The following is a 27187-nucleotide window of genomic DNA, read 5'->3' on the forward strand; positions in this document are numbered from 1 at the left end:
GTCGAACTCATTCCACAAAGGGTTTCCGTGGGTTTTTGCTCCACACTTGTACTTGGTGGATGAATTAAGGTCACTAAATAATGAATTTCAGGGATCCCGAGTGGCGCAGAGGTTTAAGGCACTGCATCTCAGTGCTAGAGGAGTCACTACAGTCCCTGGTTCGATTCCAGGCTGTATCACAACCAGCCGTGAGTGGGAGTCCCATAGGGCGGCGCACAATTGGCCCAGTGTCGTTCCGGGTTAGTGTTTGGCCGGGGTAGGCCGTCATTGTAAAGAACTAACTTGCCTAGTTACATTCGGCCCTTCATGCAATGAGTTTGACACCCCTGCTCTACCCCCTTTGTCATTCCCACTTGCTCTTCTCTTGTCTGAACGGTATCGAAAGCTTTGTTTGTTCAGGGTGGGATGTTGGCATAAGTTGCTGGCTCCCAAGAAATACCCATTTCCTGTACAGCATTTTGGGGGCTTTTGCTTAGCCATTTTCTATCATCCCCTTTCCTTAAAATGTGCTCTCCTTGCTCCTATCCTTTAAACACAGTCAATGTTCATCTCTCTGGTTCTCACCCCCCCCTTCCCATATTCTGTCTCCCATTTTGCTCAGCAGTTTCCCTCTGGGTTCTGAGTAGTCAAAGAATGTCATACCTCAATTCTCACCCCACTTTGCATCTGCCCCCCCCCCACCCCTTACTCAGCTCATGTTTTTCTCTTCTCTTTTATATTTAAAGATGTGTAACAACTTGCCAGACAGCATTAATGCTCATTTCCTGTGCTGGGTTCTTTCTCACATTTTAGTAGCTAGCTCATATCTGCTTCTAGTGCTCTCTCCTCTCCACTAGGTGGTGCATTTCATACAACACTCACCATTGCGTCATCTCACTGAAGACTGGGATCAGGAGTACTGTACATTCAATGTGCCCCCAACAGTACTGAGTGCATTCATGGTGTATAGGCGGCAGTATGTTTTTTAAAGAGCACATGGCTCAAGGTTTTTTGGCTTTGTAGTTTATAAAGAAAATTGATCATATTGTGAGACCAAGGAGTGTTGGTTTTAATGACATGTTATGATCTATTGACCAGAGGAAGTGTTATTTGCTGTTAGATAAGGATATTGAATGCTTGATATACAATATGTTACATGGAAAGGTAATACGCTTGTTTTTAAAAGCGCTGTAATATTAGAGAACATTTTGGGTTGGATAACTTTTTTGCTGATAAAATAACAGGGCAGGAGTTTCAAGTTGTCGGGAATTGTCAATGGCTTGTTTTCTGACAAGGCTTTAAGACAATGATTCAGAGCTGTAATGTAGACCATCTGCAATTTTTTGAAAATATGCATTTTGGAAACAAGCTTTGCTTACATGCTTTAGGCAGTAGGGTAGAGCAATGCCTCAACTTGAAGATAAATTGTTTTGGGGATCATTGCAGGTCTTAGTATTGCTGTCCTGAATGATACTTCACAACTTCCAATGTCACCCGATCCTACGCTGTTCATAGCAGGGTAAACATTCTGCTTGTAATGTTGGTCAGATCATTAATTTGCTAAAATCATTATGACATCACCAACAATCTACTGTAACTATCGATATCAATCGTATTTCTTTTGAACTTTTATTTCAAGGACTAGGGCAATATAGATATTGTGATAATGTAAAACGTTTATTTTATTTTAACCAATCAGGGACGTTTTTCCTTAATGCACTGTCGCTGGGGGCAATACAAGGCCACGTTCAGTTGCCAAACGTTGTCGAACGTTGCAGATAGAAATTCCATGAATAGAGCTGATGCGTTCGTATTCTACATGTTAGAGGCGTTTGTTCTACATAGACTATTTCTATCCGAACGTATCAAAACGTGAAGTCCTGCTGAACGCGCCCCAGGCTAGAAAATCTCAAATATAAATGAATCAAAAACGTTAAATAAAAATAAAATGTTTTATTTTTATGTAATTTGTTTTCCAACCAATCACAAATCCTGTCTCTGTTACTGGGTAGAAAATAAAAAATAGTGAATTTGTACTTTGTCTGTTTTTGTCTTAAAGATGATACAATATGGACGTTTCTCTCGAGTGTTGGTTGTATGGTTCGTATGCATGATGTGCAATATAAACTTTTGCTCATGGGTGTCGGGAGGTTGGCCCCCTTAATGTCTAAAGAAGTAATTCCTGGACAATATTACTGTCCATAATAGTGGGCCATTTTTGTCTCAAGAAACGGCCAATATTCCATAATGGAACTTTAAATGAGCCATGGTTTGTGTATAATGTAATAGGCCACCAATGTTGAATTACCCATATTGTGATACATATTTTATGTTGGAGATTACATTTTCAATGGGCGCCATCTAGTGTGTACAACAACGTATGCAGTTCATCTATTGGAAATCGTTTATAGTAAAATTGTATTATAGGGAGAAATAGGCGGAGCATAAATGCACGTTTCTATTTTGCACATTGCCCTATTAATTCCGATCATATAAAACAGCTGAACCAAATCTCAAAACAATAGCAGACAAAGCGCCACTTGGAACGGAGTCAAGTCAGCCTTGTTGAATTGTTTGGGCTAAGATATAATTCAAACTGAAAATGGATCCTTGTGATTGCTCAAAAAGTAAGTTCGCCAAATGGAATTGATCTCTAAATTCCGAATTGACCTGAACGGGTACGATGGATTTGCAATGAAGGTGACCCTTATTACTTTAGTAGTTGACGTGTTTTGTTTATAGCTGGACGCTGCAGTTGCGGTGGACTCTGCAAGTGTACAAACTGCGGATGTGCCACGAAAAGTAAGTGCATGTGTTGATCTGTTTTGAGCTCGGAACAAGAATTGTTACACCCGCAATAACTTCTGCTAAATATGTGATCTATACAATTTGATAAAAAGCAATCCGTCGACGCAAAGCGACGCTAACGGATGGAGCTAGTGTTTATTCTCTTCCAATATTTTGTAAACATGTTTTTGTTGTTGATGGAATAGGCCTACGACAGTTAAAGTAAGCGCATTATGCATTTAAGTTAAATACTTAGAATCAATGGGTACATGTCGTGAATTTGTCAAAATGGCTGTAACAGGTGCAGATTGCGCCCCCCCCCCCCTCGTTTTTTTACTTTACAGTTCAGTTGTGAACAATTGGTAGCCACGTCTTCGACAGACTAAACATCCCAAACCAATGAGGATTCGAAAAAAATTGGGCCCGGCTAGGCGTGCGTTACACCGAGAAAGATTATTGCGTTCGTTTAAGAACCGGGCTGCCTCCTGGGCGTGAGCCAGGTGCCCGGAGAAAGCCCACGGCGAAGTCGGCTCAAAGTGACGTAATTATGCGCGTGAAGTAATGAGTACGATTGCCTTAACGAGCAATAGTAATTTCTAACTATCTGCCTTCCCTATGAAAACTAGTTTGAAAATTCGGTGCGGTGCAGATTAATGACTGTTCGATTTGCGAACCGGCTCCTCCCTCACCGCCTTTGCCCGTTCACATCAAGGGCCATAGGCTGTGCCCCGCTGCTCGGCATAATCAAATCCGCCCAGTGTCAACGCGCAACCCACCATTGAGACCTAAGAGCGAAATTGACTACCCTAGTGTCTCTTAAAGCATGGGTTCCCGAACTCGGTCCTGGGGGCCCCCCTTGGGTGCACGCTTTGATTTTTGCCCAAACACTACACAGCGGATTCAAATAATCAACTCATCAAGCTTTGATTATTTGAATCAGCTGTGTAGTGCTTGGGCAAAAATCTAAACATGGGCCCAAGATCCAAGTTTGGAAACCCTGCTTTAAAGGAATCCTTCACCTGAAATTACGAAGTTGCGTATCTTTCCTTACATTGTAAGCATTTAGTGCAATTTCCAAATAGTTTTAAAATGGAATATCCACTGTCAAACTCTGGATGCTGCCACTAGTGGCATGTCTAACATTCAGCTGAACTTTTAGCCCAGATAAAATGCCTTCAGGCCTGTTATATAGCAGCCACAGGTCTTGTTAGAAAACCAGTCATGGTCATTAATCAGTACTAATCTCTTCTATCATTCCTCCAGGTTGTTGTTCCTGCTGCCCGACTGGATGCAGCAAGTGCGCCTCTGGTTGTGTGTGCAAGGAGGGCAAGACGTGTGACACAAGCTGCTGTCAGTGAGGGCTTGACGCATGAGACTCCATGTCCTCTACCTGTGCACATGACATTATCCCTGTTGTATGACACAAGAGCATTGTAATAAATTGCAACTCCAATTTTGGATGTCTTCAATCATGTGAAACTGTCTCCTTGCTTTTTAGTGAGCATTAATGTGAATGTGTGATATTACCATTTCCTTGGAAAGTTACATGTCTGGCTAAGTAAACATGTGATCTGTCTGCTTGTAGTGGGTACCATCTGGGGCCAAAATCAGGCCCTTGCTGGTATAGGGACTTTGCATGTCTTCCTTATTCAGTGGTGCCATAGATTTAATATTGTTCATAGGACATGAGGGGGGGTCTCCACTGTCCTTGATCAATCCTCTGTGATTCCAGTTTTCTGGCTTCTTCGATCTAGTCCTAGACATTTGCTGTGTTCTATTGGCTGCGTTTAGACAGGCAGCCTAATTCTGATATTTTTTTCACTAATTGGTCTTTTGACAAATCACATTTCAGAGCTGACCCATTGGTAGGAAGAAATATCAGAATTTGTCTGCCTGTGTAAATTCATTTTAATAGGCAAACATCGTAATATTGGCTTTGTATTTAACGTAGGCGTATAGGCTTAATCAAGGTCTGGAAAACTGGCCCAAAACTTCAGTGTAGTTGGAATGGGCTCGATCTACAATGATTTGTACCTCAAGCCTGGGTAGTTACAAGCTTACACTGATGCGTTATCCCCTCGGTGTCCCGTGCAAGACACCCAGCGTGTGTGTGTAAGGGCACACTTCCCCAAGACCATGAAGGACCACTGACATGATCCCACTGCTTACACCAATGTAGTAGATGGCTGAGACGGGGTCCTTAGCCATGGATTCTGTCGATGTAACAGTGTTATTTGAGAGGGTTATCAATTTGTGTAACGTGAAAGTTCTGTTAAACTGAAATTTATAAATAACGACTGTCCATTCAAGCAACTGAAACCCAACCTACTATGACCAGGTACAACCAACAGTATTACTAGAACTAAAGGACATCCTCTCCCTATTGACAAATGGCCTGTGAGAGATTTTGTAACGGGCGTAAAATTGACCTTGGCACTAGCCAATGAAAAACAACGGATATGGCCCTAGTTCGGTTTCACTGCAGCAGTGTTACTCGCATACCTCAGTGGTTGTTCGCCCAACTTCTGATACGAGAATAACAAACAAAAATATAAAAAAGATTCCTTCCTTCGGGTCAGTCCTTTTGCTGTGGAAACCAGCTGATTAGCTAATTTGATTACATTTGCAGCGTTGAATCAACGAGGCAACACCAAGAAATTGTGCTGTGTTTCGGCGGATCAGCTAGCTACGTAACGTTAGCTAGCTGACTCGACATCTGACATAGCCAGCTAGCAGCTAGCTAGCAACCACTACGGATACAATCTAGCTAACGGCTTTCGTTAAATACTCCCAGGTAATGTTATGCTAAATATAACTGCAGACTAACTTATATACATCAATATAGCTAGTTATATTTCTCATGTTTGCTTATGCCTGAGTCAGACGCTAACTAGCTAGACTTTCAGTTTAACGCGATGTCCTGCGGTAGCTAGCTGCTAGCTATGATGTTAATTTAGACATCAAAATCAGAAGGCTAGCTAGCTAGCTAGCTGGTCAGTTTGCTAGTTTCTAATATAACCGTATTGATGTTTGAGCTAGAACTAGCTTATCGAAGCCGTACATAAGGGCTAATGTTAGCTTGTATGGGGATACAAGGACGACTTGACTCAGTTGTGGGTGGTTGTCAGTCGCAGCGCATCGCCCTGTCCCTTGACCCCGACCCCTGTCCTTTCAGCATGCTGATGGTGGGAGGCGATGGACGGATGCAGTAAAATGAGTGTGATGGAGCTGTGTGAGACGGATGATCTGGCCACCAGCTTGGTGCTGGACCCCTTGCTGGGGTTCAGCACCCATAAAATGAACGTCAGGTAATCTCTTTAAACCTCCTATCCATTACATTATATTTGACAAAAGTGTGTGAAATAACAAACTTTTGCCATAGATGTATGCATTGTACCATTTTTCTTGTGCTTGGTCTTGATGGTTCCTCTATGCTTCTAGTAATCAGTCTTCATCAGGCAGTTAAGGCACAACTTCAGCGTTCTTCACAGAGAAGTGGAAAAGTTAATTCACAATTGCAAAGAACAGCACACACCTAATTCTTGTCGCCCTGCAGTCCCCCCCCAGAGGTCCGTCGTTGGGGCTACCTCAAAGAGACTCTGCTACGCTTCCAACGCACACATGATTTGCAGGCCACCTTTGAGGCCCTTACAGTGGGAGACTGGGCCTGTGACTACTTCACTGGACTGGGAACACACCGTCTGGAACTACTGAAACAGCATGTAAGTGTGTGTTTGCAGGATCAGTTAACCCTGTTATATCAGTGTGCACTAGAAGTATGTTTTTGATTGCCCCTTCCTTTCTTTAGTCAGTATAATTTCTTTCATTTGTTCATTTACTTTTGTTGGCCTCTGTCATTTTTTGTTATTAGTTTGGGTAGTTAGCTAATATTACCTGTTTTCACTCTGTGGGTATTCATGATTGTGTGCATGAACATGCTTGGCTATATGCATGGTCTTGACAGCTATTATTTCTTCAGGTGTATCGCTACCTCTGTGCCTTCCTGTTGGATAGTGGTGTCCAGATTGAGTCATGTGACCGATACTCTTCAGAAACCAACGGAGCAAAGATAACCTCTACCAAGCACTGGTAAGGATCAACTTCTTTTAACAGTTCATTCAATAGTCATGTGCAACTCTGCAGATTAGATAAATCTTGTCTGTGTTTTTTTATATCATGTTTAACTCTGATGCTGAATGCTGCAGGTTTGTAGGTGAGAGGATGGAGGTTCTGTTGGGTTGTATAGCCGAGCTGAGTCCAGCAGACAGTGCTGTTCTGAGAGCAGGGGTGAATGACTTTAGTGTGATGTACTCCACTCGTAAGCGCTGTGCACAACTCTGGCTTGGGCCTGCGGCTTTCATCAACCACGGTGAGTTTTTCAAGATTCAACCCCAGTTACTGTCTGCAACACTGACCACACACTAAAACAGAAACCCACTGTGCATACACTATCACAGAACACACAGACAGAGCATCTGCTTATGGGATTTCTCTTAATTAGTTATTCCTAACAAGTCGTACATTAGATCTAGAGTGATCAAATCAAATGCTTTAATCCTGTTATTTAATGTGCTCACCTACAGCAGAGCTTCACAGGATTTGCTAATGGTCATTACTTTTATTATACAGACGCATGGCACAATTTCCAGTGTTTTTAAGTTGTTATATCTGTATTGTAACCATACGCTTGTTTCTGTTTCCTGGGTGAAGACTGCAGACCAAACTGTAAGGTAATCAACAGTGTTATATATTATTAGTCATGTTACTCTTCTATATTTTTAATCGCTCTGTGTGTTTGTTCCTGTTAAGCATAATTCCCTTTTTATAGAAGTGTTGTTATACATGATTATTGTTATTATCCTCTTCGTCAGTGTATTGTGCTTGTACTATTATGGTTTTATTGTTGGAAGTGTTACATCCCCAGGGCTAGCGATGTCACCCTGTTTCTTCCCTCACCTCCCCCTTCTCTCCAGTTTGTTCCTGGCGATAAGAATGGAGGCTGTGTAAAAGTGGTGAGGCCCATCGCACCTGGGGAGGAGATCACCTGTTACTATGGCGACAGCTTTTTTGGAGAAGACAATGAAATGTGTGAATGCTGCACCTGTGAGAGGTGAGAGGATTGAGACATATTTGCTCATTGTCTCAATGACCAGCTTAACTTATACATACATACATACATACATACATACATACAGTACCAGTCAAAAGTTTGGACACACCTAAACATTCAAGGGTTTTTCTTTATTTTTTACTATTTTCTACATTGTAGAATAATAGTGAAGACATCAAAACCTTGAAATAACACATTAGTAATCAAAAAAGTATTAAACAGATAAAAAAATATATTTTAGATTCTTCAAAGTAGCCACCCTTTGCCTTGATGACAGCTTTGCATACTCTTGGCATTCTCTCAACCAGCTTCACCTGGAATGCCTTTCCAACTGTCTTGAAGGAGTTCCCACATATGCTGCACACTTGTTAGCTGCTTTTCCTTCACAATCTCAATTGGGTTGAGGTCGGGGGTTTGTGGAGGCCAGGTCATCTGATGCAGCACTCCATCACTCTCCTTCTTGGTAAAATAGCCCTTACACAGCTTGGAGGTGTGTTGGGTCATTGTCCTGTTGAAAAACAAATGACAGTCCCACTAAGCCCAAACCAGATGGGATGGCGTATCACTGCAGAATACTGTGGTAGCCATGTTGGTTAAGTGTGCCTTGAATTCTAAATAAATCACAGACCGTGTCACCAGCAAAGCACCATAACACCACCACCTCCATGTTTTAGGGTGGGAAATACACATGCGGAGATCATCCATTCACCCACACAGCATCTCACAAAGACACGGCGGCTGGAACCAAAAATCTCTAATTTTGACTCCAGACCAAAGGACAAGTTTTGACTGGTCTAATGTCCATTGCTTGTGTTTCTTGGCCCAAGCAAGTGCCATCTTCTTATTGGTGTCTTTTGGTAGTGTTTTCTTTGCAGCAATTTGACCACGAAGGCCTGATTCACACAGTCTCCTCTGAACAGTTGATGTTGAGATGTGTCTGTTACTTGAACTCTGAAGCATTTATTTGGGCTGCAATTTCTGAGGCTGGTAACTCTAATAAACTTATCCTCTGCAGCAGAGGTAACTCTGGGTCTTCCATTCCTGTGGCGGTCCTCATGAGAGCCAGTTTCATCACAGCGCTTGATAGTTTGAAAGTTCTTGACATATTCCGCATTGACTGACCTTCATGTCCTAAAGTAATGATGGGCCGTTGTTTCTCTTTGCTTATTTGAGCTGTTCTAGCCATAATATGGATTTGGTCTTTTACCAAATAAGGCTATCTTCTGTATACCACCCCAACCTTGTCACAACACAACTGATTGGCTCAAACGCCTTAAGAAGGAAAGAAATTCCACAAATTAACTTTTAACAAGGCACACCTGTTAATTGAAATGCATTCCAGGTGTCTACCTCATGAAGCTGGTTGAGAGAATGCCAAGAGTGTGCAAAGCTGTCATCAAGGCAAAGAGTGGCTATTTGAAGAATCTCAAATATTAAACATATTTTCATTTGTTTAACACTTTTTTGGCTTACTACATGATTCCATATGTGTTATTTCATAGTTTTGATGTCTTCACTATTATTCTACAATGTAGAAAATAGTAAAAATAAAGTAAAACCCTTGAATGTGTCCAAACTTTTGACTGGTACTATATAATGACTTGTAACATTATACTATTTGTTTATTATTTAGAAAAGGAGAGGGTCACTTCCGACACAGAGAGAGGCAGCCTGGTTGTGATGACTCTAATGACCTGTCTGGCCAGAAGTACCGCCTCAGAGACACAGACCTTCGTCTTAACAGAGGGAAAGCACCCTGTCCTCCTACATTTCGGCCTACATTTACATTTTCAAATTCAGGTAAGTTTGTGTGTCTCGTTTCAAACGTTACGCTTGTCTTTTAACAATGCCTGAAATTCTCATTCTCTGAAGATCCAAGTGGTACTACGTATTGGTCATTGAGCAATAAACTGTCTTTATTGCTAAATGTTTTGCAGATAAGACAGTTAGTGACAGTATGCAACTAGAATGTAATGTTAGGTGCAGTATGAATTTATTTGTTATGCTATTGGTTTTGCCTGAATTTCTTAGTTCTTTGTCTTCCTGTCTTAGCTATCCCTTCAAGGAATTCATTTACCCAGCAGATGAAGAGAAATGCTCTGATGATGAGCAGGAAGACCAAAAGGTTGAAACAGGAGGGGCAAAGGAGGATATCGGGAATGAAGCAGCAACGGCTGATAATGCCATCCCTATCAGAGGTGGTGTTGAGGAACCTTAGGGTCCGAGTACGGCGCCACACGTTCAACTTCTTGTTGAGCTGCAAGGACCCCACCAGCAAAGAGAGGGCCTTGCTGCACCAGCTTGAACATGTGGAGACAAAAGACAAGTGGAGGAAGGAACAATCTGCTCTCTGCTGTACAACCAAAGAGAATGACAAAAAAGAGAAGAGCAGCAATACTTGTGAGTTAAACCTGAAGCCTTTCACTCTTCACCCTTCCTTGTCTTCTCAACAGAATGCTGGACCAGCAGTTTGTGGACAGATACTGGGTGGCAAGCCCCTTCGAGTGGTGGAAAAAGTATCTGTCCAGACAAGGATCTCTTCTAGAACAAGGAGCATGATCAGAAACTGTCACACACGCCAGTCTGTTTCCAGAGCCAAGAAGAACAACAAAATCATTAGCAAGCGCATTGAACTCACCAAACCCATTTGCAGAAAAAGCAACAGCGCAAGTCCTCAGAAACACATGGATAGCTGTAGTGGAAAAGATGCCACGCACAATGTTATCGGAGATATTCATGGAACCAATTGCATAACCATCGAAAATAACACCAGCGGCAACAACAATGATGTGGCATACATCAGCAACAGAACATACACTGGTGGAGGCGGGCCCAAAGGCAGCAAGGCTCAGGGTGCAGATCAGAAACCAGTGGATCTGAAAGTGGAAATCAAAACCATTGGAGAATCGGGGACTGATGGGACACTCGTGGCGAGCAAACCCTCTGGTAAAAGGGTTGAAGTTTGCCAAAGTGCTTTGGACAAAGCCAAGAAGCCTGGGAATCACCAGAAACCCATTAGTACTCCCCTTGTCACTACCACCCCTAGCACCATTTCTCTCTCTTCCCCCTCACTTGACCATGTTCCAGTAATGTCAGGACTGAAGCAAGTCACAGTTAGCTTGATAAGAGTGTCTGTGCCGGGAAGTGTAGCAGAAGAAAGGGCCTGTCCAGGATTGGAGGGAAAGGGCATTGTGAGAAGAGAGAGCAGCGTACCAGTGCAAGCAGAACAGATGGCTAGATCAGCTACACAGGGAGGAGAGGCAGACACCAGAGTGTCCAGGTCCCAGCAGAAGTCCATGGAGGAAGCAGGCAGAGAGTTGTCAGACGCTGAAGGTAAGAAAGGGGTGAGGGAAATGTATTTCAAGGCTAAGGCTAACAAAGTTGATGTAGGAAGGGGACAGATTGCTGTGGTGAAAGTCGATGTATTACATGGTGAGAAAGGGGCAGGTGAGAAGGTCATTGAAATAGAAGCTGCTGGTGGGGGGGAACAGGTTAGTGTGGCTGGGAACGGGCATAGGGGGAGTGTAAAAGACATTGACAGAGGGGCAAAACTAATTAGTAAAAGTGTACAATCTCAAGTTGTTGGCTGTGATAAGAGGGTGCTTAGAGGGCGAAATGATGCAGAAGAACAGAGTAATGGAAAAGCAGGTGGACAAAATAGCAAAAGTTGTGACAGCATTATCAGAAAGGATGGAGGTAAGAATGAGAAGGTGTCTGAAATGGTAAAAAAGGGGAGTAGTATAGCTATGGACAAGAAGGGTGTTGTCATCAAACAGGTGAGGGTTCTACTTTCTGATATTCTAAGAAAAGAGCGGGATCAGAAGGCTGGGGGCTCAGGAAGTGGGAACACAGGAAAGAAAGATCTAATTTCCTCCAACCATAAGCAAATGGAAGATGGCAGAGAGGCAAATAATGATGGAGGGAAAGAGGTTAGGGAACAAATATATGATGCACAGACAAATAGTTTGCCTCATGCAACAACACAAAGTGGGATAATTTCCAAACGGGGGAAAGGAAGGGCTAGTAAGATGAAACTTGAGGGTCCAGGCCAAGACTTGCATATTCACTCGCCACAAAGTAATGATGATTTAATCCCAGCGAAAGATAGGCTTTCCAAGTCTCCCCCTCCTTCTTCAGAATATCTTCAGACACACACCCAGGCCAACATTCCTCTGAAGAAACGGATGTTCCGTAATTCTGTGGAGACTGACTCTGAGCAGAGTATCAACTCTCCTGTGTCAGAGCCATCCTCCAAGGACCTCAAACCCTCCACAGAGCTGAGGCAGAATCTTACTCTGTGTTCAGGAAGAGAAACCAAAGCTATCAAAGTGTTGGAGGACAGAGGTAGAGGTGGGCTGCGGTCTAATAGTGACCCTAAGTCTACCGTTTCAGAGTTTGGGGTCCAATCTCGGACACAGACCTTCAAGAGGACAGGAAAACAAAATGCAACGCCCAGAATGCTGCGTCCCAGAGTCAATCAACTGGAACAAGACCGGCCACGGAGGAGTGCAGGAAAGTATAAAAGAGGGACCCGAGACTCAGAGGTACTGGAGAATGAATCTGATGAGGACAAACACAAAGTAGGACATGATGAAATCTCACTGGATTCTAAAAAGGAACATGTAAATGAAGGAGAGAATAAGCCAGAATCACATACTGAGTTACTGAATTCACTCACATCGCAAACATGCAAGGAAGAGAACGGGAAAGGGCAGAGCCTCAACTTCAAAATTCGTTTTAAGAGAAAGAGGGGCAAAGTGTGGGAGTTGGACAGACCTGCAGGAGGAGAGGATTTGATTATTGAAGCAGAAAAGTCTATTGATTCACAACAATTGGAGCCTTATAGGGCCATTTTAGATTCTGTGTCAATCCTAAACTTAGAAATGGAGAAGGGTGCCCAGGCAGATGGGAAGGAGACTCATGACGTACGATTTTGGAAGAGACGTAAAGTTAGACGAGACAGATTGGGGAGTTTGAAAGATAGAGGTCCCATTTTGATGAACAGGCAAAGTGAGGTTGTAGCTGTAGACTCCAAAGAGAAAGAAAAGGAACAGGGGGAGCTCAGCGAGGTAGAGATAAGTGAGGTGCTAGACGAGGTTATTTATGGAGTAAAGCAACTACCAGGAGAAAAGGGCCATACAACTTCTAGTGAGGGTATATCTGTCGGAGTGGGGGGACTGCAATGTGACTATCAAGTCACACCAAGTCCTGTTAGAATCTGTGAAAAAGAGAAAGATATTCCATCCTTGGCTGAAGATGGAGAACAAGTGAAGGATACTTGTATTGGAGTAGAGAGTAGTTTGGTTGACAGTGGGGCACTGCATGAACACAAAGTAAAGGATGAGGACCAACCCTTGCCACGGATCAAACTGAGGCGTAAAATACAGGGTGTATGGGAGGTGGACAGCCAGGAGTTGGAGCAGAGTGAAGCAGAGTCTGAAAAAGAGAAGAAGGAAATGACATGCGTTAAGCCAAAAGAAGAGTGCCCTTCTCAACCGCCCACCTGCCAGAAACTCAACAGTGCAATCAAGTGCAACACTTTAAAAGATTCCTCTGCTGTTCTTCTGAAAAAAGAACCTCCCCCCCTCACTTTATCTCTCTCAACCTTGACCCTTAACTCTCCCCAACCTGTGGGTTCTGATGTGATGGCCTATGCTCCTGAAACAATGAATGATAGGGCCATGCCAAAAATCACTAATAGGGGAGGAAGGGGAAGGGGAAGGGGACGGAAAGAAAGGCAGAAAACAGAGACCGCTCGTAAGGTTGCAACTGGAGAGATGGGAACTTCTTGTCTTAGTCATAACCTGCTACAGATAGACAACAGTCTTTCTAGACTCTCAGAAGGGTTATGTCAGTCACAATCCTTAGAAAAAAACATACCTTCTGATTACACTGCTTCCACCTCAAAGATTCCATCCCAGTCTCAGTCTCAGTCTCCACCATTCAGTTTTCCAGAAAGAATGCTTTCCACAGAATCCAGCTTTGCTAATTGCTGTGAAGATCTCCTCGACTTCCAGTGTCTCAATCTTGAAGGGTTCTATCATCCACAGAACATCCTCCAAACCTCTCCAATAGACCTCTGTCCAATGGATCCACCCAGCGGGCCCTTTAGTAGTCCCCTCTCTCATAGCCCCTCGGATGCTTGGAACCCAGAAACACCATACCTTGGCCCTCCAAGCCCAGGAAGTATCTTCAATGCAGAGGATCAGCAATTTCTTAATGGTCTTGTGTGCTCCAAAAATGAGTCTCTCCCTTTGGATTGTGGAGTTAAGGATGCTTCCAAAGACAGAGGACAGCTCAATGCAAATTTTTGTTTTACATCCCTGAGCAGCGCTGAGGGCACTTTCATGGATCGCTTTTTGATGAAAAATCCTGGGATGAAATTGTCAAAAGAAGATTCTAAGACACAGGCCTTATCTTCAGCAGCCAAAACCCACTACTCTCAGAAAGAATCATTCATGTTTAATACAAATACTCCATCCATCGGTTCCCATTCCCAAAATACCCCAGTCAATGTTCTCAATCAGAGCACCAATGGTACTAAGGCTAGTTCTGCTCATTCCAATTTTTCTAAGGTCCAGCCTCAAGTGAAAACTCCGGGTCCCTTCCACCTGATGAGCTCTTCCAACAAATCTCAATCTTTTTCCACCTCTCAGCCAGTACCAAGTTCCTTCAAAACTGGGCCCCAGAATTACTCTGTCAAGTCTGTCCATTCACCTCAAGTGGTTTCTAACAAGTTTGGCTCACAATTAAATCCTAATGTAGGAGATGCTTTTCGCAACACGCATGACAAAAGCTCTAGTGTGATCCAGAGTGTGCTGAAGTTTCAAGGAGGGAAACCAAGTCAGAATTTGAATAGTGCCCCTTCTAAAGTTAATATTGTCGCTGGCAACCCTAAAATTGCGGCCAAACCTCATATTGCCAAATCTAGGTACAGTGACACTGACAAGGTCCACCAGAGTAACAAATGTTCAGGTTTTAGCACTGGCGGACATAAAGGTAGCGTGCCCAGTTATAGCATCATTTCAGGAAAAGATCCAGTTCGTCTCAATGCATCAAACTACCCCATCAAGTCAAATCTTCCCAATGACAAAGTCCATCCAGATTATTTCCAGACGTCCAGTAAAAGTACAACGACAACTTTGGAGAAGCCGCCCTCTGACAAACCTCAATACACTGAAACCAGCTTCGGCAGCAAAAACTTCTCCACTCTCCCAAGGCCTTTCTTTTTCCCCAGCCAAGCACCTCAGAGTTATGGGTCTCCTCATGGCAAACATTTGAATCAGGACAAGCCCTGTGCTGCTGTGCACTCCCAGAACCCTCACTCTTCCTATGCCACATCGGCGTCACCTGACAAACTGTGTTACGATTCCTCAGACTTGACCTTTTCCACCTCGCTCTCTCCCTCTATGTCTCAGCACAATAGCCCCCAAGTAGCACACAGTTCTCCCTCTGGATCACAGACACCAGCTAACAAACAGCAGCCCCCCTCCTCCTCCTTCTCCTACTCTTATGGTCACCAAGGTCCACCTTACGTGGTCAACTTTACTGGTGACCACTCAGTCACCATGGGCCTGGGAGATTACCCAGGGTCACCACCCACCAACTATACGTACCGCTGCCTCATGGAGCCTTCGGGCACCCAGGGAAGGCTGGTTCTGGAGCCATGTGGACCCCAACTCTCACACTCACCATCTTTCTCTGTGGGGGGCTTTTCAGGGCTTAAAGGCCAGGATGACCACTGCAAGAGGGACACACAACAGCAGTGCCAGCCCATAGACCACCCACCAACATCTCACCATGCTCCCACATCCTCCCACTCCTTGAGTACCCCGGTCTCAGACCGTAAGCCCAAAAGACTGAGGCTAGTGGTTACTGATGGGCTAGTGGATCTGGACCTCCAGTATACAGACTGATTTATACCTGTTCTTCTCATCTGACTTTGATGCAGCTTGTAATATATCAACATTATTGTACAGAATTGTTAATGAGGAGCATATCTCTGCCCTGATGTTTTTTAAACAGCAATTTACACAGTCTACCTATCATTATGTTTGTTTAATGGTTACTGGTGTTTGTTCTAATCCCTCTCTTGGATACTGTTATGATATGAATGTCTCAGAAAAGGTTTTATTGACATCTGTGGAGATTGAGTAATGCTTATGCTTAACAGTTTTACTTCTATTTATTTTGTGAATACAACCATCTTCTGTGTAAGTTCAGTGATTTGCAAGAGGAAAATATGTAGTGAATAGATCAGTCAGTCTCCACAATGCTTTTCTGGCATGACGTCCTTTCATAGTCTGTCATAGCAGAGGTTAGCCTCAAGGTGGGCACATTGAACCCTCTAGTTAGTGGTATGTGGAGGCCTTCTTATTGTACTGTAACAAAGTTGACATGTCAGGAAGATAGGCCTACACAAACCGTTTGCACATTCTACAACATGATTATTTTGACATAAAAATGTGTTTTTAAGTTTTAAAACAAGTGTGTCTATCATGTTTCTGTGATTTTGGGCAGTAGGGCTTTGATTCCAGTCGGTTTAAGTACTGTCTACGAGCTCTAAAATGTACAGTTTTATTGGATCTGCTCTCTGTTTCACTAAGTACATAGACTTGCAAGTGTGTGTGGGAGTGAGGAGGAATATTAGGTACCATGCTTTTCTGTACATGGTATGTTTGTGCACTGCCTTGCCAATTTGAGTGAAGATTAGCAGTCAATGGTGCATTAAGAAATGCACAGTGCATCAACAGTGTGTGTAGTGTAGAATGACTTCCAGGCCTGTAAATTCCAGGACAACTCCACTGAGGGGTGGCGTGCATGACATGAACTGCAGCTCTGCAGCCGCTGTCCAGAGCACCCACAGTATACGAGGGAGGGAGACCGGGTGGGTGGGAGACTGACTGCAATGTTTTCTGCAGAATGAGTTTTTTTCTTTGGTCTTGTGTAGGTCAAGGGGTAGATGATACTGTATTAGTGGGGCAACTTGGACTAAGTGGGTACATTTTGTGTTCCCTCCCTTCCTTCTCTCCCCTCTATCCACACTGAGAATACTTGGTGCTTATGGCATTATTTATGAAGCAACTTCAAAGCAATCTGTTGTGAATTAGAACAAGGACAGTGACTTGTTACTTGATAATCTTGCTTTTAGTCTTGTCTCGCTCATTACTTAATTGGATCACACTGGTTAGGCTAGTTGTGTAGATGGTGATCACAATGAAATGTTATCTGAGAAATGTGTAGTCAGCCACGTGGTTGCATGTATTATTTTTACATCCATGAATGACATTCACATTTTTGAAATGGACGTTGCTCTTACACGTGTGTAATGTCATTTGAGCATTCCACTTTCCTCATTTAGACATCGTTCCAGTAGCAATCCAACAGAGGTACTCAATAGGACTACATCATCTTACATAAAACCATGAAGCAGTCATGTCTGTATTATTATTATTATTATTATTATTATTATTGAAAATGGTGCTTTATTGTAATTTAATATTTTACATATAATATTGATTGTTCCAGATATGAAAGGTTTGTTTATATTACATGATAGAACATATTGTTTATTTACTTTAAAAAAAATCTAACATTTCATTTATGGTTCCCCAACGTCTCCCCTGGACCGAGATTTAGAGTTGATTCAGGTGGTGATATATAATCAGCCTTTTGAAGAGGTAAACATTCTAATGGTCGGCTGTAGAATTGTAAAATGTAAATCATTAAAGAAAAATGCGTTCTTTTTTTGAATTAAGCTTTGGATGTGTCTTCACAATTTATTCGTGGTATGACATGTATTTATTGGTTCAACAAACCCCCTTGTGTCGTGTCGCATGAAGCTGTATTATGAACCATGATCCATTTCTAGATTTGTGGATCGTCTGAAGCATGCTATGTTCAACTTGTAATGTTAGCTTACAGTGCCTAGATATTTAATCATTTTGCTTAATTAAATACAGTAATTATATTATTTGACTGAATTTGTTTGGTTGCAACCATCATTGTAGTCCACAGAAAATGCTGTAAACTCTATATTGACTTATTTGTTCATTCAGCCATTTTGTTATACTGTAGTTTATGAAAATACCAAACCTCTAACAGTGCATATGTTTTGGGGTGAAAAAAAATATGCTGGTTTGATTGAAAGCTTCCTTCAGGCAACTACTTCCTTATTTCCTCAACATATTTTCACAAGCTTTCATATTCCTTTCTTGACTGGATGTGTGTCCCTCTCCAGTCTGTAATGTCTTTCTCTCTATCCATACAGTATATGACTGTCATTTACGTCTTGTCACTAAGCCTCCTGCCTGTTTCCCATCTTCTCCATCACTCAGTTTTCAGTCTTGTTTCTAGCCTCTTCTCTAAGTGCAGCAGCATGTACTTGCCATTGGCATGTTTAGCGCTTCAGATCCTGTGACCCACTTTGCTTGTCTCAGTGGAAAGTGAGGGGTTAAATGTGATGCCAAGTGGAACAGCTTTTCCATAATGAGGACAAGCAGAGCAGAGAAGCAGGCAGCAAAGAGGGAGAGACAGAGAGGCGATCTGAGTGTGCTAAGAGACTGGATCCTTTGAGGTGTTTCACCAACCTCTGAATGATCCCTTAGCATCAATGCTAGTACCTGCTGACACCTACATCAAATCAGTGATGTAAATGGTATTAATCCACACCATGCACCGTCAGCTTCACCTACACACAACACAGCCTAGTCCATATATGTGCAAAATAGGCCACACACTGAAGGATTCCTTTACTGGCTCAGGGAACTGAAACGGGCCATCTTTAACAACGGTGATGTTCCTTTTTCAATTATTCTATAACGCCTCAGCCACTCTTCCTCCTATTCTACTGTACGTCACAATTCCACTCAACTCTTAAATATACACTACATGACCAAGTATGTGGACACGTGCTCGTCGAACATCTCATTCCAAAATCATGGGCATTAATATGGAGTTGGTCCCCCTTTGCTGCTATGACAGCCCCACTCTTCTGGGAAGGCTTTCCACTAGACGTTGGAACATTGCTGCGGGGACTTGCTTCCGTTCAGCCACGAGCTTTAGTGAGGTCGGGCACTGATGTTGGGCAATTAGACCTGGCTCGCAGTTGGCGTTTCAATTCATCCCATAGGTGTTTGATGGAGTTGAGGTCAGGGCTCTGTGCCGGCCAGTCAAGTTCTTCCACACTGATCTCGACAAACCATTTCTGTATGGACCTCGCTTTGTGCACGGGGGCATTGTCATGCTGAAACAGGAGAGGGCCTTCCCCAAACTGTTGCCACAAAGTTGGAAGCACAGAATCATCTAGAATGTCATTGTAAGCTATAGCGTTAACATTTCCCTTCACTGGAACTAAGGGTCCTAGCCTGAACCATGGAAAACAGCCCCAGACCATTATTCCTCCTTTACAGTTGGCATTATGCATTGGGGCAGGTTGCGTTTTCCTGGCATCCGCTAAACCCAGCTTCGTCCGTCGGACTGCCAGATGGTGAAGCGTGATTCATCACTCCAGAGAACGGATTTCCACTGATCCAGAGTCCAATGGCGGCAAGCTTTACACCACTCCAGCTGACGCTTGGCATTGCGCATGGTGATCTTAGGCTTGTGTGCGGCTGCTTGGCCATGGAAACCCATTTCATGAAGCTCCCGACAAACAGTTATTGTGCTGATGTTGCTTCCAGAGGCAGTTTGGAACTTGGTAGTGAGTGTCACAACTGAGAACAGACGATTTTTAAGAGCATCGCGCTTAAAAACTCACCAGTCACGATCTGTGAGCTTGTGTGGCCTACCACTTAGCAGCTGAGCCGTTTTGCTCCTAGACGTTTCCACTTCACAATAACAGCACTTACGGGGAAGCTCTGACTTGTTAGAAAGGTGGCATCCTATGACGGTGCCACATTGAAAGTCACTGAGCTCTTCAGTAAGGCCATTCTTCTGTCAATGTTTGTATATGGAGATTGCATGGCTGTGTGCTCTATTTTCAGCAACGGGTGTGGCTGAAATAGCCAAATCCAGTAATTTGAAGGGGGGTCCACATACTTTTGTATATATAGTGTATGTAGCAGCATTAGCTCCTCTGCCCCCGTGTTTAACACCCTCTGGTGATTACAGGCTGTCAGAGGGGCAGAGAGTAGCTGTAGGCATGTGTAGTGTAGTGGTGTAGTCTTAGAGATGGCTGAGACAGACTGAGTGGACTTGGTGTTGGAGTCTAGAGGAGACCAGCGGTAGACAGTACAGTAGGAGTACAGCTCAGTCACTCTGCCAGTGGAGCGGAGAGACAGAGAGAGAACACCCCCATTTGTAACCCTGAAAAATGAGCTCAGCTGGAGAGGAGAAAGAGAAAAGAGAGATGGAGGAGAGAAGAGCAGACAGAGAAAAGAGCTGGATTTAGAGAGCAGGGCAGAGATGGAGGAGAGGAGAGAGAAAGCAGAGGGCTTAGAAGGAGGTAGTGTAGCAGGACATTATTTCCCAGGTGACAGGAGGCTGAAGCTCCAAATGAGTGTCCAGTGCTGGTGGTGTCAGGGCATTAGTGTAAATTATGGCTTGGACAGAGAGAGGACTGAATAAATATGTCAGCTCCACGGCCAGTGATATGGCTTTTATCGTTATTATGAACATCTTTCTTTCTGACAGTTCCTGTTAGTAGTTTAATGTCAGACTCTTTGCTCTTAGAGCTTGGGGTTTCAACTATTTTGTTAGATTGAGTTAATTGATATACCGGTAGCTCCAAATGTATTGGAACAGGGACAATTATTTTGTTGTTTTGGCTCTGTACTCCAGCACTTTGGATTTGAAATGATACAATGACTATGATGTTGAAGTGCAGACTGTCAGCTTTAATCTGAGGGTATTTTCATCCATATCGGGTGAACCGTTAAGAAATTACAACACTTTTTGTAAATAGTCCCCCCATTTTAGAGGACCAAAAGTATTGGGACAAATTCACTTATGTGTATTAAAGTAGTCAAAAGTGTAGTATTTGGTCCCATATATAAGTTACAGTGGCATAAATATCATACCTCCCCCCCCCAAAATACTAATTACTTGGGGTAGGATATTTGTGTGTCTGTAACTTTCTCACTCATAATTATTCACGATTCATTCAGAGCTATCCGTAACCATGGTAGCATCCACATTAATGTAGGAGTGTTTAGAAACATATTCTATTCTTATTTACAATAAAAGTGACTCCAAAATGAGTTATTATTCATTTCTATTGGGCACAAAATAATCAGAAACAACCAAAACAAACAGCAAATGTATCCAACAAGTTTGTAGAGTCACAAGCTTGATGTAGTTATTGCGTGCTATGAATATGGGACCAAATACTTAACTTTTGACTACTTTAATACACATATAAGTGAATTTGTCCCTATACTTTTGGTCCCCTAAAATGGGGGACTAAACAAAAATGATAAAAATACTCTCATATTAAAACTTAGTCTGTACTTTAACCTCATAGTCATTAAACTCACTGTTAGGGTTGCACATTTTGGGGAATATTCAGAGGTGGAAACTTTCTGTGGGAATTAACGGGAATATATGGGAATTAACGTAAATATATGCAAATTAATATTAATACCATTTAAATGTAGATGTTTTTTACATTGGATATATTTACCATATCATATAGAGACAGAAACATGAAGCTTTTACCTTATCATAAGTAGACATATCTGCAAATGATTAAATCCTTCCAATAGAAATAAAAAAATAAAAATGTAGTTACGAATTGAACTTTAATTAAATTAGTTGACTCTTCACATGGGATGATTTCACTGAACAACAAAAGAAAGGGAATATTGAATGATCCCCAATGATCCATCGCATCTCCCAAAAACGTTTTCAACATAGATCTGTAAAATGATAGTCTAGAGACTAAAGCTTTGGTTGTCTTCCTCTCAGGCTTCCATGTCTTCTCCCTGGACCTCCTCAATGTCCACCTCTTGAACATCAGATACTGAGGCCTCACCTTCACTGTCACTTTCCAACCTGTTTGAGGATGGCCACCAATTGGCCACCAATTTTTCAACCCTTGTATTGTTCAACCTGTTGCGTGCTTTGGTGTGTGTGTTCCCAAACAAGGACCAGTTGCGCTCTGAGGCGGCTGATGCTGGTGGGATTTGGAGGATGATGGAGGCAACAGGGGAAAGAGCCTCAGATCCACTAAGTCCCTTCCACCAGGTGGCCGATGAGATATGTTTCAACTGTTCTGCCTGCGGCTACGGAACCCTGACCTGTTCACCGGACGTGCTACCTGTCCCAGACCTACTGTTTTCAACTCTGTAGAGACAGCAGGAGCGGTAAAGATACTCTGAATGATCGGCTATGAAAAGCCAACTGACGTTTACTCCTGAGGTGCTGACCTGTTGCACTCTCTACAACCACTGTGATTATTATTATTTGACCCTGCTGGTCATCTATGAACATTTGAACATCTTGGCCATGTTCTGTTATAATCTATACCCGGCACAGCCAGAAGAGGACTGGCCACCCCTCATAGCCTGGTTCCTCTCTAAGTTTCTCCCTAGGTTCTGGCCTTTCTAGGGAGTTTTTCCTAGCCACCATGCTTCTACACCTGCATTGCTTGCTGTTTGGGGTTTTAGGCTGGGTTTCTGTACAGCACTTTGTGACATCAGCTGATGTAAGAAGGGCTTTATAAATACATTTGATTGATTGATTGATTGATTGTTGGTACGACTGCCATATTGTATCTCCATCCCAAAGCCCTTGCTTGGAAATGTACTTCGCCAGACTGCCAAGAACCTTGCCCTCATCAAGGCCAAGGTGGCGAGACACGGTAGTGATGACACCATAGGCCTTGTTGATCTCTGCACCCGACAGGATGCTCTTGCCAGCATACTTGGGGTCCAACATGTACGCTGCGGCGTGTATGGGCTTCAGGCAGAAGTTTCCTCTGCTTGGAGCAACAGTGAAGTGGGCAGGGCAGTACGGATTTCTTCTCTTACATCTGCAAGCAGAATCTGAACATAAGACAGGATGGCACTGTCTCCCTCAATCTGTGCAATGGCTACTGCTATAGGTTTCAGGAGTTTCAGGCTGCTTACCACTCGCTCCCAAAATACATCATCCAGGAGGATCCTCTTGATGGGGCTGTCCATATCGGCAGACTGTGATATGGTCATTTCTTGGAGAGACTCCTTACTCTCCAGGAGACTGTCAAACATGATGACAACACCACCCAACGGGTGTTGCTGGGCAGCTTCAATGTGGTGCTCTTATTCTTCTCACTTTGCTTGGTGAGGTAGATTGCTGCTATAAGTTGATGACCCTTCACATACCTAACAATTTCCTTGGCTCTCTTGTAGATTGTTTTCAGTACCATGATGTCCTTGAGGAGCAGATTCAATGCATGAGCAGCACAGCCAATGGGTGTGATATGTGGGTAGGACTCATCCACTTTAGACCACGCAGCCTTCATGTTCGCAGCATTGTCTGTCACCAGTGCAAATACCTTCTGTGGTCCAAGGTCATTGATGACTGCCTTCTGCTCAACAGCAATGTAGAGACCGGTGTGTCTGTTGTCCCTTGTGCCTGTGCTCTTGTATAATACTGGTTGAGGGGTGGAGATGATGTAGTTAATTATTCCTTGCCCACGAACATTCGACCACCCATCAGAGATGATTGCAATACAGTCTGCTTTCTCTATGATTTGCTTGACCTTCACTTGAACTCAGTTGAACTCTGCATCCAGCAAATTAGTAGATAAAGCATGTCTGCTTGGAGGGGTGTATGCTGGGTGAAGAACATTCAGAAATCTCTTCCAGTACATTTTGCCTGTGAGCATCAGACGTGAACCAGTTGCATACACAGCTCGATCAAGACATTCATCAGCATTTCTCTGACTACGTTCCTCCATTGAGTCAAAAAAACTTCTGATTCCAGGAGGACCATGAGCTGTTGCTATCTATAAGATTAATAATTTTCACCTTGAATAGATGTAGAGGGACTTTTGTCAGAGTTTGCTTGTTGTGAGCACTGAGGGAACTTTATGCACTTGGCCAGATGATTCTGCATCTTTGTTGGATTCTTCACATATGATTTGGCACATTATTTGCAAATGTACACAGCTTTCCCTGCAGTGAAATGTCTCCACACATCAGATAATGCCCGTGGCATTTTCCTTTAAAGATTAGAAAAACATTTGTAAAAAAAAATAAAAAATACAATTCCATGTACAGATAAATAGTTAAGCAGTTAGATTAAACAACTCCTTTGTAAGATAAATGTTTTAAAATGAAACATGTATGGAAACAGGTGAATTAACACTCCTCAGTTAGCAGGCTTAAGCAAGCTAAAACCCACACGGTAGCAAAAACTAACTAGCAGAAATTGTTAACAAGTTAGAAATGATTTAAACACACTTTGCTGTAGGCTACTATTTACTAGTTAACAAAAAATCATGTATGTCATATAAAATATATTCACCCCACCCAGTATTGTAATCAAAACTTACCAGAAAGCATGTAGGGCCTGGCTCAGACAGTGCAGTAGTGGACTCAATAGCCTCTCATTAGTGTGCAAGATCTTGAGAATCAGCTGTACATGTGATGGAAGAATGCACTGTGCATGCAGAGGGTTGCAATTCCATCAAGTTGGGGATAGTTTAACCAAAATATGCCACAAGACCTAGAATTGCCTTATGTGTATCCCACAAAAAAGGTTCACTGTTATAAGCTAACCTTTTCGATGAATTTAAACAAAATTCCCAGGCCTAACTTCCCATGGAAATTTCACGGAAAGTTTCCGACCCTTTGCAAACCTACTCATTGTATACTAAATTCAGCTAACCACACACAGACTCTCACAGATAGACACAGACAGGGGCAGCGTTTAGACAGGCAGCCCAATTCTGATATTTCTTCCACTAATTGGTCTTTTGACCAATCTGATCAGCTCTGAAAAATATCTGATGTGAAAAGATCTGATGGGATTGACCAATTAGTGGAAAAAAGATCAGAATTGGTCTGCCTGTGTAAACACACAGACTCACCCAATCACGCAGGGGAAAGCAAATTATTCAACGGCAGTGCGTACACACCCAAAACAATGCAAATTCAATTTAGTGATGAAGATGATGGATCACATTTACATTGTGCTTGATATTGTATGAGGTAACTCGCTAGAGTGAAGGGTGGACTTTTCCCACAGGGGAAACATTGAACTTAGCACTCAGTCTTTTCACTAAGTACAGAGTTTAGTCACACTTTGATATGTCACTTTTATATTTATTATATTTCAGCCAGTGAGATGGTTTTGATAGATGGCTTTGATGGGCACACACCGCTGGGGCACTGGGATAGTCCTGGGATACATGGGAATGACTGACAGCTCTTTCTTGTGGTTGTCCATCCAGATACTAACCAAGCCAACACATACACAACTCATATTAATATCAGAGTGTTAGGAGGTAGGACTTCATCTCCATGTATAGTTCTGAACACATCCACAGACGTCCACTGACTGATTCCCTCTGAGCGTAGTGTGTTTGAGCCACGAAAGGGGCGTGTCTGCTGTCAGAGCCCCCCTATCAGCTTTGACATGCCTCACTCACCCCTGATTGGCGTAATGGAAGGGATTTCTACTTGCTATTTATTTCAGTTAGTCAGTTGGAAGGCTCCTTCTCCACCCACTGTACCTTCATCCACTGTTACCCCTCCCCACACAGACATATACAGTCTCTCCCCCACTGTTACCCCTCCCCACACAGACATATACAGTCTCCCCCCACTGTTACCCCTCCCCACACACACATATACAGTCTCTCCCCCACTGTTACCCCTCCCCACACACACATATACAGTCTCTCCCCCACTGTTACCCCTCCCCACACACACATATACAGTCTCTCCCCCACTGTTACCCCTCCCCACACACACATATACAGTCTCTCCCCACTGTTACCCCTCCCCACACACACATATACAGTCTCTCCCCCACTGTTACCCCTCCCCACACACACATATACAGTCTCTCCCCACTGTTACCCCTCCCCACACACACATATACAGTCTCTCCCCCACTGTTACCCCTCCCCACACACACATATACAGTCTCTCCCCCACTGTTACCCCTCCCCCCACAGACATATACAGTCTCACCCCCACTGTTACCCCTCCCCACACACATATACAGTCTCTCCCCCACTGTTACCCCTCCCCACACAGACATATACAGTCTCTCCCCCACTGTTACCCCTCCCCCCACAGACATATACAGTCTCACCCCCACTGTTACCCCTCCCCACACACACATATACAGTCTCTCCCCACTGTTACCCCTCCCCACACAGACATATACAGTCTCTCCCCCACTGTTACCCCTCCCCCCACAGACATATACAGTCTCACCCCCACTGTTACCCCTCCCCACACACACATATACAGTCTCTCCCCACTGTTACCCCTCCCCACACACACATATACAGTCTCTCCCCACTGTTACCCCTCCCCACACACACATATACAGTCTCTCCCCACTGTTACCCCTCCCCACACACACATATACAGTCTCCCCCCACTGTTACCCCTCCCCACACACACATATACAGTCTCCCCCCACTGTTACCCCTCCCCACACACACATATACAGTCTCTCCCCCACTGTTACCCCTCCCCACACACATATACAGTCTCTCCCCCACTGTTACCCCTCCCCACACACATATACAGTCTCTCCCCCACTGTTACCCCTCCCCACACAGACATATACAGTCTCTCCCCCACTGTTACCCCTCCCCCCACACACACATAGTCTCTCCCCCACTGTTACCCCTCCCCACACACACACATACAGTCTCTCCCCCACTGTTACCCCTCCCCACACACACACATACAGTCTGTCCCCCACTGTTACCCCTCCCCACACAGACATATACAGTCTCTCCCCACTGTCTCTGTGTATGGAAATCAGCATTGCTGCAGTGGCCCCCCTTATCCTCTTATACACATCCTTTTCATTCTTAATTCATATTTCATTATGTGTGTCGCTCGGCAGTCCTGCTGCATCTGCTCAGACTGTGTCTGTTGGGATAATTTGATTAGAAAAAACAGTCATTGAGATGATGAAAATAATTGGATAATTGTATTATCCATTGTATTTGCGCTGTCGATATTGTGTGACGCGTTAATTTGACAGTTTGGGTCTGTTTCCCTGTGAAGTCTGTGGTGCTGGTGGTTCCCACTGTCTGTGTTCTGTAGGGTCTTCAGTTCTGTCCATTTTTTAAATTTATTCCCAGCTAACAGTGAAGAACTCTTCAAAACATCAAAGAGAGAGTGAGAATGGGAGATG

At 43.5% G+C, this 27187-nt stretch overlaps 2 protein-coding genes across 3 annotated transcripts; both read left to right on the top strand.

Moving 5' to 3' along the window:
- Positions 1-2386: 2386 nt before the first annotated feature.
- On the top strand, positions 2387-4217 carry mt (metallothionein). The gene is given in 3 exon segments (NM_001141338.1): positions 2387-2606; positions 2722-2781; positions 4030-4217. Coding segments are annotated over 3 exon segments (180 nt in total). The 5' UTR covers positions 2387-2581; the 3' UTR covers positions 4125-4217.
- A 1003-nt stretch (positions 4218-5220) lies between these two features.
- On the top strand, positions 5221-17633 carry LOC106601577 (uncharacterized). Of its 2 annotated transcripts, XM_014193886.3 has the most exons (10): positions 5221-5560; positions 5942-6074; positions 6323-6488; positions 6746-6855; positions 6972-7135; positions 7477-7496; positions 7740-7876; positions 9510-9676; positions 9929-11209; positions 15596-17633. In XM_014193886.3, the coding sequence occupies exons 2-10, from the start codon at positions 5962-5964 to the stop codon at positions 15790-15792; spliced, it is 2355 nt and encodes a 784-aa protein (XP_014049361.1). In that variant the 5' UTR covers positions 5221-5560; positions 5942-5961; the 3' UTR covers positions 15793-17633. The 2 variants fall into 2 exon arrangements, with proteins under 2 accessions (XP_014049361.1, XP_014049360.1); XM_014193885.3 differs by having other exon boundaries at positions 9929-17633.
- Positions 17634-27187: the final 9554 nt, after the last annotated feature.

Source organism: Salmo salar, chromosome 06 (assembly GCF_965601325.2).
Source record: "Salmo salar chromosome 06, fSalSal1, whole genome shotgun sequence".
Classification (NCBI taxonomy): Eukaryota; Metazoa; Chordata; class Actinopteri; order Salmoniformes; family Salmonidae; genus Salmo; species Salmo salar.

Excerpts from the sequence above, each read along its gene's own strand:
- LOC106601577 (XM_014193885.3), top strand. The coding sequence starts at position 5,962 with ATGGACGGATGCAGTAAAATGAGTGTGATGGAGCTGTGTGAGACGGAT. Across the intron at positions 6,489-6,745 it reads TGGAACTACTGAAACAGCAT|GTGTATCGCTACCTCTGTGC; the intron begins GTAAGTGTGTGT and ends TTATTTCTTCAG. Across the intron at positions 7,136-7,476 it reads TGCGGCTTTCATCAACCACG|ACTGCAGACCAAACTGTAAG; the intron begins GTGAGTTTTTCA and ends TCCTGGGTGAAG.